Source organism: Sylvia atricapilla, chromosome 8, assembly GCF_009819655.1.
Source record: "Sylvia atricapilla isolate bSylAtr1 chromosome 8, bSylAtr1.pri, whole genome shotgun sequence".
Taxonomy (NCBI): domain Eukaryota; kingdom Metazoa; phylum Chordata; class Aves; order Passeriformes; family Sylviidae; genus Sylvia; species Sylvia atricapilla.
In genome coordinates, this window is record NC_089147.1 from 26706799 (window position 1) to 26717440 (window position 10642).

General features: G+C 47.7%; 1 protein-coding gene across 1 annotated transcript; it reads left to right on the top strand.

The window, feature by feature from the left end:
* Window positions 1-8169: 8169 nt before the first annotated feature.
* SLC18A3 (solute carrier family 18 member A3) lies at window positions 8170-10412 on the top strand. Its single transcript, XM_066324175.1, has one exon. It carries the CDS (start codon window positions 8170-8172, stop codon window positions 9748-9750), a length of 1581 nt encoding a protein of 526 aa, XP_066180272.1. The 3' UTR covers window positions 9751-10412.
* Window positions 10413-10642: the final 230 nt, after the last annotated feature.

Consider the following 10642-nt stretch of genomic DNA (forward strand, 5'->3'; position numbering starts at 1 on the left):
TTAGGCAACTCACTAAAGCATAAGAACAGCATTGCAAGACAACCTTCTTGAGTCAGTAAGTAAGAAGAAAAGCTTACCTAGACAGTATTAAATCACTAAAATTGATTGCACCCTATTGCTTATGCTCTGATTCCACTGGCAGGAAGGCTCTGAGCTGGCTTATTTACACACACACAAGTGAACTCATTCACACACAGCTGCCTTCTACCTCAGAGCAATAACAATTAATAATAAAAATAATTAAACCTCATCAGCCTTCAAGCATTTGGAAACCCCAGAGCCCCATTGCCAGATCCTCTGAAAATGCATCAGCCTTCCCACGAGAGAGACTGGGGCTCAATTCCTGCAGGGACTGGCTGCCAGAACTACCACGGCGCCTGGTCGTCACACTCCAGCAACAGATTATTCCATGCTATCGACCCCCCTGCTCTGGGTTAATTCTTTTAATTGTCTCACCACATCTTTTCCCATTAGGCTGATGTAACTTGTTTAAGCATACACAGATTGATTTATGACAGCACTAGGGACGTTAATCCGATGCCTGCTCTCCAGTTAATGCACGCTCGGTGAGAGATGCAGGACAGCAGTTTCCCATATGGGAGCTCCGGCCTTTTGCCTTGAAATCAAAGGCAGCCTCCCAGCGAGAGCAGAATTACAGCACTCCAAGAATAGTGGCTTCCACTGGCATTATGGGTCAGGCAAGATCACTGCATCCTGCTCTCAATTCTCAAGTGCCATCTTCTTTAAATATAGCAGCAATCAAGGAAATGGAAAATCTCTTTAAAAGTTCACTGTTAGGAAATTACTGGAGCCCACTGAATTCCTAAAATCTTGTCAGGAGGTAAAGAGTTCCCTTCAAATGCAACCTCATTTGTCTCTAGTTAGAATCAGTTTTCCTTCACAGTGTATGTTCAACATCCTTCAGCTCATTGCTGTATGTTCCCTGCTCTTCCCTTTTACTCAAGGGATGTGCACATAGTACAGAAACCTGCATAGAGCAGCCTTCTGTTCCAAACATACAATTTAGGTCATGAAATGCACAGAACACATAATGCTCATATACTATGAGTTGAAAAACAGAGTTCTAAGCAGTACCAATGAAAATTTGCAAAGCTTTGGTAAAAATAATAGGATATCCCACAGAACCAAAGTACTTTTGCATTCTGTTGCCATGTTCACAATTAAAACAATTGGGTACATTAAAAAAGAATTAAGTTCCTCTGCAGCTGCCGACATCTACCTGAAAGTCAAAGAAAGCTTGCCCCATAATTTTGTGTTTCTGGGACAAAAACAAAACAAAACAAAACAAACAAACAACCCAAAGAAACAAAGCAACTGAACAAAAAACCTCCCACACATCCACTGTGCCAAACTGCTTAAGAAAACTGAAATTCTGCTTCTAAGTCTAACCTACATAACCAAGCATTCTTTGGGATTACAACTGGGACATCAATAGTCCCATCACATTTTGACAGCAAATCCCATGCATTTTCCCACCAGCAAGAGGACTCAGAGCAGGAGCTCTCTCAGCTGTTTCTCCCAGGTATTCCTCCTGCTATCTTTACAGTTGGTCTCCAGTTAGCAGGAAATGGAGTTCATCTCCTTGGATTTTCAAATCCTCCAGAGAGCTTTCAGTACAATTTCTAAACCAAACTTACTAGATATGCTGGGAAATCTCACCACTTCTTATGAAGTTTATTCCACTTATGATCTACTCTTCTCCATTTGGGGGGCATAGACATGGACAGGCTGAGACACTAACACAAATTCCATGTGCTTCCAGCCCAAGCAGGGAAGCAACAAGAGGTGCTCCACCCATGAGAGCCAGCCAGTGCAGTCCAGATTTCTAATGTCAGGCACCTCATTCTTGCAGCAACTCCTCTGAGAACAACCTTCATGCTAAGAACAACTTACAATATTTTCAAACAAGAGACAATTATATGAGTACCTTCAGATGGTTCAGGAACAACAACAACAAAAGTCTACTGTAATATTAAATACAGATTATTATTCAACTTTATTCAAAAATACCAAAGGCTGCTTTGATAGATTTAAAAGCACCAGCAGTAGACACTGCCCTTTGTACCTTGCAAAGAGAAGCCCCCAGCTGACAAAGGCCACATATTGACCACATACTGCTCTGAAGCTGCAGTGACAACAAAGACTTCAGCAGATACTCCCAGTCACAAAGAAGCACCACAAAATCACTAACTTCACTCTTCTGCCTCTACTGACAATTAGCTCCAAGCCTTCACTCCAGCACCAGCTTCACAGTGACACCATCCCAAGACCAGCCTCAGTCTAGCAGGCTAAGAATCAATACTGTAACTTCCTGAGGTAGGAAGCATGATGCACCCCTGATTTCCCTTCCTAAATTTGTGTGAATACTAATCCCACACACCTGTAAGGACCCTCAAGGTGGCTTTACCTATGCTTTAGAAAGGAGCATTTTCTCTATTTCTCTACAAGCAGTTTTCAATGCTTTGAAATGCCACAGCTATTCAAAATATTAAGGCAGAGGTTGAAAGCTACAGAAACATAATTTGTTATGAACTAAACAGTGCACTGGGAAGAGATGGGCAAGTCTGGTGGTAAACACTCCCACAGACAAACCTACATATGATACATGCACATGAGTAACTATCTAAGGTTAAGGTATTTAGATGCATTAGATATACATGAGTAATTATCTAGGGTTTGTTTTTTTTTTTTTTTATTTCCTTAAGTCATGGAAAAGTAGGATCCACTACAACTTTATGTCATTTGTCTCCAGACACCAATGCCTAGTCCATACTTAGAATTTTTTCCTTGGCAATAATTTTGCAGAAAGGCATTACAAAATTGCCAGATGCCTGAGCTTTTCCTGACAGTGGAATTTTACTTAAATAGTTAGAAGATACAAGCTGACTTGTAACCTGTCACTGGGATATGTCACTTACAATATATCTTGCAAACATACATTTAATTTTATGCCAAGATATTTGCCTCCCCGTTTAAGTAAAACATTCATATTCAATTCATTCTGCTTTAGACAAATGAATGTCTTTGCAGATCACCAATCCAAAATATCTGACAAGTTTTTGATATATCTTTCTTCTGTAATCAGCATGAGGAGAATGCCCAGCATGATGGAAATGCACATTTGAACAGTCAGCAAACCAAATTGCCAATAAGACACCACTTTTAAAGCCCCAAAAACTATTTGTGAGCATGTGGAAGGTGTATTTGCTGCTATCACAGTTCTGAAAGGCTGTTAAGCAATGGGGAATTTGATTTGGACTGCACCAAAGCCCCTAAAAGTGAGCAGAGATGAGTAGCTAGTGGAGAAGGACATTAAGAATCAAGAGCATCCAAACATTCTTTCAGCTCCTGTTCCCTGCAAAAATGGATCAGAAATGAACTTGAGGAGTCTTGCAGCAAGGATAGATTCTGTATTTTTACAACTGAAAAGATGAAAACCAGGATAATTTTTTGGGGAAAAAAAAAAAAAAAAACAACTTTTGTGGTTGGTTGGAGAACATTTTGACAGGCTTCCACAAAAGAGCAGAGAAAGACATGACAGGACATAAATGGTGCTCAAGGACTAGGAAGAGAAGCAGTCATTGGGAGGAACAGCATTTTCCCAGATTCAATAGCTGCTTCTTGCATCTCAAACATGGACACCACTTGTCATCCTCGTGTAGTCTGGGACTAACACAGCAAATGTTTGAATGATATAAATAAGAGAAAAAAGTGGTTTGAGGGGATGCACACAGTAGACATAGGCTTAGCAGGATCAAAACATGAAAAGAAATTTCAGATTGAACATCAGAAGACTACTTATGCCCTGATTTTTATTGGACAGATAAGTATTCTCCAAGAGGGAAAGTGGAAATTCCATTCACTGAGCTATTTACATGTTCAGAAATGACTTTGTCATAGAAAATACCCTGTACTTTTAGAGTTGGAAGACACACGATGATTTACTAGCTTTCTTTTAATTCTAACTGAAGAACTGCTTATTACAACTATCGAGAATATCAACTATTTCTAGCACTGCCGTAAGTTTAGACACAAGTCCTTGAATTGCTTTTTCTCTTATTTTTCCTATCTTCATCTGTTTTTCCTTTCTCTCTAAGCACTATTTCCATAGAGTGAAGCAGCATGAAGTACAGGTGTAATTTTATTAAAAAACCCACCCGAATCATTTTACCATTGCTCAAAGTATGACAACCATTAATAAAAAGCAGTTTTGCTTATTGAACAAAGCTTTCACAGAAGTGGAAGGGCACACTTTCATGTACGGTCCCCAGCCCACATTACACTTGTATCACACAAGAAGTTCTGACACAATTACAAGACACACAGTCTCCCCAGAAGGCTGTGCCTGGTGGCTAATCCTGCTAATCCCAAAGGCACCAGTGGCTGGAGGGGCTAAGGCTTGTCCAGCCAGGACTGCCAACCAGCCCAGCTGGAACCCAAAGCAGGACCAGGGGCACCAAGCCCTGCCTGGCATGTCCCTGCCCAGTGCCACCTCATGGCACCACCAGCCACTGGCAGGACTCCCTCTTGCCTCTGCTCTACAAAGCTCCTCTGTGTGCTTCATGTGCTTCTGTCTGTACTGTGTGTCCATCTTCCCAACAGGAAGAGCGAGAACCTCAGCTACTACTGACATACAGGAGTATGTTAATGGATAATGCAAAATACCTGTTGTTCTCTCGATAATTACATTCACAACAATAATTTATTGGCTGCCATTTGACAGCCTGACCATTTTCTGCACAAAAATGCATTTGAAATTAAGTTGCTGAAAATGGACCTTCCCTTCTATCTATTCCCTTTTCCTCTACCACATTTCAAAGACTGTAAAATATTCTCAAACTAGGTGAGCCTCTCCTATTTGGCAGAATCAGATTAGCAGGTCTTTTAATCAAAAAAGAAACACGTACTTAGTTTAGACCTAAGTGCTAAAAGGTATTGGCATATCCTGAAGAGGACAAGCTCTCTATTGCAGACATGAATTACTCAGGCTATTAAGAGTATTAATATTTTGCAGACCTGTAGGACTCTTAACACTCTGACTCATTGTGTTTGGACACCTCATAACAAAACTTTTTTTCCTGTGGAAGAAAGGCTCCTAAGGATGCACAATTAACTCAGTTCCATTCCTGACAGCAGAGTGCATCACAGCAGTTGTTGCTTCTCTCCCTCTCTCTGTAAAATAACCCTGGTATAGCATAAAAAACAACTGTCATTTCAAAGCAAAAGAACTATCAATTCCAGAGGTAGCAGGACAAGCAAGAGCAGACTGTACACAAGTAATGTTATCTATTTAAATACTTTTGTATTTATTTTGATGTCTGGAGAGAAACTTCTCTCATTTTTTCCAAAATTCCCAATGTAGGTAGATCTTCCTTTTCAAAGTGAGTGCTAGAAATGTGATCAACTGGTCATACTAAACCTCACTTTACTCTTATATTCAGCTTGAACTGATACCATTATCAGACATGAAGGTTTGTATGCTCATACATGTTACATATTTTCCAGGATTTTCTTCTGAAATCTTGAAGATCCTAAGTATAATTTCTCTTTCTGGCCATGGGCTTTTTCAGCTTCAGTAATAAATACCTTTTTATTGCCAAACAGTCATCCTGAGCTACTTTTCCTTCATCTACACTCTCTAGAACAAAGAAAGTAGTAGAAGTCCTGGTGCAGTCATCTCTCTTCTTTACACAGATCCAAAATCTTCTCTATGTCCTTGACATTAACAGTGGTTTTCCAAATCGGCATGTTCTGCACTGGAGGACAAATGAAGTACATCACCTCCTCTGCATTCCTCCTCTCAAACTAAATAATTGTCACATCTCTGGGCTTTGGGATAAAAGCACAAAATTTTAAAAGTCATCTCATTTCACCTTAAAGTCCCTTCCCAAACATAATTATAAATTTCTAAGCCAAACACCAGGGAGAATTTTTTTTAAACTTTAATTTACTGTGGGTCCATCAACTTTGACCACACTTGAAGGTACATTTTCTCCCCATTAGTTCTGTCTAGTCAAAGAAGCTCACGTAGCGATGACGCATCTCTTGCAGATAAGGGTATCCGCTGATTTGATTTACTAAGGAAGCTAAATTTATTATGCAACATTTTACAAGTATAATTCTGCTTTCTCTTGATGGTAATAAATTCGATATCAATTCCCATGAGACAAGAGAACCAGTCCTTTTATTATCCAGACATGACCCCTAGAGCCAGATTCCATTTTAGAGACGGGAAATGACCATATCTCTGATTAAAAGGGAAACTTTAATCAAATAAAGTGCCTCATCAAGCGAGAGCCAAGATTCCAATACTCCTGACTGCAGCACAGCAATGATCCAAAGTCATATCTGCCCCCAACCCATTACCGCCTACCGCAAACGTGACACCCATCCCAAACAGGAGGTGCATCCTTCAGCCACTTCCTCATCATCTGGGTAGCTGCTCCTCCCACGCTCACAGTCCTGTGCAGAACCATGTTCTCAAGAAGCTACCCCAGGGTCTTTTTGAGGAATCAGAAGAAGACGGACTTTGTAGTGTTTGGTTTGATTTTTTCCCCCAACTAAACCAGTCTCATAGGTGATAAGTATCTGGACACCATGCAGCCGAGTGCAGCAGCCTCGGCTTTTGGCTCAGTACCCTTCCAATTAGACTCTTCTATTCCTTCGGACACTTTCCTCCTACACCCTGAAATTAGCTTCTGAAGCATTCGGGATAATAGCTTATTTAGAGTCCCAGGTCCTGAATGTCAGTGGTGCATTTCAGCAGTTTTACAGTAGATGTAGTAAATTAATAACAATAGTAACGACAACAATATGGATGTCTAGAGGTATTGTTATTTAAAATATGCTCTAAGGTTCCACTTCTGTGTAAGCACAATCAGATCGGTATGCTACTCCATGCAGGGATCCATCTTAAAGTCTTTCTGGCCATCTAGAATGTTTTCTCGCAACAGAGCAAAATACAGCAACTGACAGATAAATCATCTTCCTTTCAGCTGTGGAAGCCCGGCTACGCAAGCAAATGAAGTTGCCCAAATTCCACATCCACTCAGGAACTGCTTGGCTGAGAGACAGGATTATTTCATACAGCCTTCTGCAGAGATCCTCCTTGGATCAGCCCACATGTCATTTCTGCTACAGGAGTAATGACATGCTGCTTTGTGCTAAGGAGCACTTCTCAATACCAAAGCCTCTGCACCGAGGCCCCTTGCTCCACAGCTCTTGCAGCTGCTGCACTGGCCCGACAAACCGCGGGCAGTGCGTAACAACCGCAGTTCAGGATTATTTCCCTGGGGTTTGTTTGAGGGTTAGTAACACGCTCCCATGCAGGGAGACAGTTACTGTGCTGCTCTCTGATTTCCAGTGAAGCTTCCATGGTCCCACGCCCCCCCCGAGGTGGGGCAAAGCTCAGCCCAGCCCTGCCAGCCCCGTTGCCGATTAGCCCAATTGCCCCCGAGCGCCCTCACACCCTGCGCTGGCTGGCCGCGGGCCGCCCCGAGCAGCTCTCGGCTTAGACGGCGGCAGCACAGCGGCAGAGCCCGTAGCCGCCGACCTCCGCAGGCGAGCCGGGCTCCGCTGAGGCAGCGGCGACGCAGGGCTGAGAGGACACGGGACCGCTGCCCGCAGCACCGGCGGGCGCACGTCGCCCCGGCCCAGGGCAAAACAACGGGGAGCTCCGGGAGGCTGCCGGGGAGCCGGGCTCGCTTCCAGCGCTGCCCGGGAGTCGGCGGGCAGCCGCGCCGTCGGGCCGGCGGGAGCTGCCGTCGGGCCCCCGCCCCGGGGGCGGTGCCGCGTTCCCACCGCCCCCCCAGGCACACCCCCGGGGCGGGGAGCCCCGGCGGCACCCCCGCCCCGCAGCCCCCTTACCGCGGCGGGCAGGGCTCCGTCCCCTGCGCGGTGCAGCGGGGCGGGGCGCGGAGGGCGGGCGAGCGGCGGGGCCGGCGCGGCGGCGGGGGCGGGTGGGGTTTCCGTGCGCGGCGCTTATTAGTGTGGTGATGGAGGACCGGCCCCTCGGAGCCGCCTCGCAGCGGCGGCGCGGGCTGACGGCAGCCGCCCGGAGGTGAGCGGCGGCGGCTCGGGCGGCGAGGCGGCGGGGCCGCCCCCGCCGTGCCCCATGCGGGCGGCGGGGCGGCGGCGGCGCTGAGGGCGATGTCGGAGGCGGGGGGCGCGGGCCGGGCGCGGGGCGCCGTGGAGCGCCTCTCGGAGGCGGTGGGCGAGCGGCGGCGGCAGCTGGGCACCGCCATGGGGGAGGCACGGCGGCAGCGGCGGCTGCTGCTGGTGGTGGTGTGCGTGGCGCTGCTGCTGGACAACATGCTCTACATGGTCATCGTGCCCATCATCCCCGACTACATCGCGGCCATGCGCGGCGGCACCGCCGGCCCGTCCGCGCCCGCGGGGGGCAACGGGAGCGGCGGCGGGAACCGGAGCCTTCTGCCTGCGCGGTACCCGCCGGCCTCGGGGGACAACGAGGACGTGCAGATCGGGGTGCTGTTCGCCTCCAAAGCCATCCTGCAGCTGCTGGTGAACCCCCTCAGCGGCACCCTCATCGACCGCGTGGGTTACGAGGCGCCGCTGCTGGCCGGGCTGGCCGTCATGTTCCTCTCCACCGCCACCTTCGCCTTCGCCGAGAACTACGCGACGCTGTTCGCGGCGCGCAGTCTGCAGGGGCTGGGCTCTGCCTTCGCCGACACCGCCGGCATCGCCCTCATCGCCGACCGCTACGCCGAGGAGCCGGCGCGGAGCCGCGCCCTGGGCACGGCGCTGGCCTGCATCTCCTTCGGCAGCCTGGCCGCACCCCCCTTCGGTGGCGTCCTCTACGAGTTCGCGGGCAAGCGGGTGCCCTTCCTGGTGCTGGCCTGCGTCTGCGTCCTCGACGGGCTGCTGCTGCTCGTCCTGGCGCCGCCCGGCGGCACCGGGGCACGGGCCAACATGCCCGTCGGCACCCCCATACACCGCCTCATGATTGACCCCTACATTGCCGTGGTTGCAGGGGCCCTGGCCACCTGCAACATCCCCCTGGCCTTCCTGGAGCCCACCATCGCCAACTGGATGAAGGATTCCATGGGGGCCAGCGAGTGGGAGGTGGGCCTCACCTGGCTGCCCGCCTTCTTCCCCCACGTGCTGGGCGTCTACGTCACCGTCCGACTGGCTGCTGCGTACCCGCACCTGCAGTGGTTTTACGGGGCCCTGGGCATGGCCATCATCGGTGCCAGCTCCTGCTTGGTGCCAGCCTGCAGGAATTTCGGGCAGGTCATCATTCCCCTTTGTGGCATCTGCTTTGGCATCGCCCTGGTGGACACGGCCCTGCTGCCCACGCTGGCTTTTCTGGTGGACGTGCGTCACGTCTCTGTCTACGGCAGCGTCTACGCCATTGCAGACATCTCCTACTGTGTGGCGTATGCCCTGGGGCCCATCGTGGCTGGCCAGATAGTGCACACCATGGGCTTTGCACAGCTCAACCTGGGCATGGGGCTTGCCAACGTGCTTTATGCCCCTGTCCTACTCTTTCTCAAAAATGTCTGCCAAATGAAACCCTCTCACTCGGAGAGGAACATCCTCCTTGAAGAAGGACCTAAGGGACTCTACGACACCATCAAAATGGAGGAGCGCAAAGGAATGGGCAAAAGCCTGCAGCCAGCGGGCGAGATGGATGAGAATGGCATGGGCTCTTACCACAGAGACCTGAAAGGGGTGTCTGAGGAGGACTCATCAGACTATGAGTACAGTTAGGTTCCCCCACGTGGCCCAAACCCAGGAGCAAGGAGAGACATGTGGGAGAGAGGCAAAGCGGGGGATGAAAATGTTACTGCATTATGTTTCTGTACTGACGTGCAATATCTACAGTTTAACCTTTGTCATGATGTAATGGCTTTCTTCTAGACTTACTTTTAATCCGTATTTCCCTCAGCATTCTGGCAAGGTGGAGGGGGTGGGAAATGGGAGACAATACTGAAAAAAATTATTGGAGTAATCATTAGCAGAAATCAGAGGGGATCTTTCAAAAAAAAAAAAAAGCCAAAAAGAAAACGAAAAAACCCATCAGCCTTGGAGCTGGGGTATAATTGTGCAGAGTGTTCTCAAATTGAAACTGTGTGTGATATACTGTATATCTCTGTAAAAAATACAAGAAAAGCAAAAAAGTATGCGTAAAATTTCAGATGGTGTATTCAGGGACTTAGTAAATCTTGTGTACATATACTCAGACTTTCAGTTGGTTTAATATATTTAAGAAGAGCAACAACTGTCTCATTTTATTCTTCCTTGGGAATAAACTGAAGTATTGTACCTTTTTTCCTCTCTTGTGCTGCTCTCCGGTAAGTGCAATATGCTGTATTATGTTGAAGTCCAAGTTACAAGAATAATACGATCTGAATAAACAGAATTGAAGGGGATCGACTGTCTTTTGTTTTGTTTTTGAGGGCTGCTTGGGGGAGGGAGCTGGTTGTGCTCAGTGTAACCCCGAAAGTGACAATTCCCCAGAGCACAGTTCTCTCTAGCTACCAAAATGGCACAGGAAAAAAAACCCCAGTACAAAATGTTCTCATTCATTCTTCACAACATAACGGGTCTGAGCAAACATCGTGCTGCAACCCTGCTCCTGCTTGCTTACAAACAGCTCCTT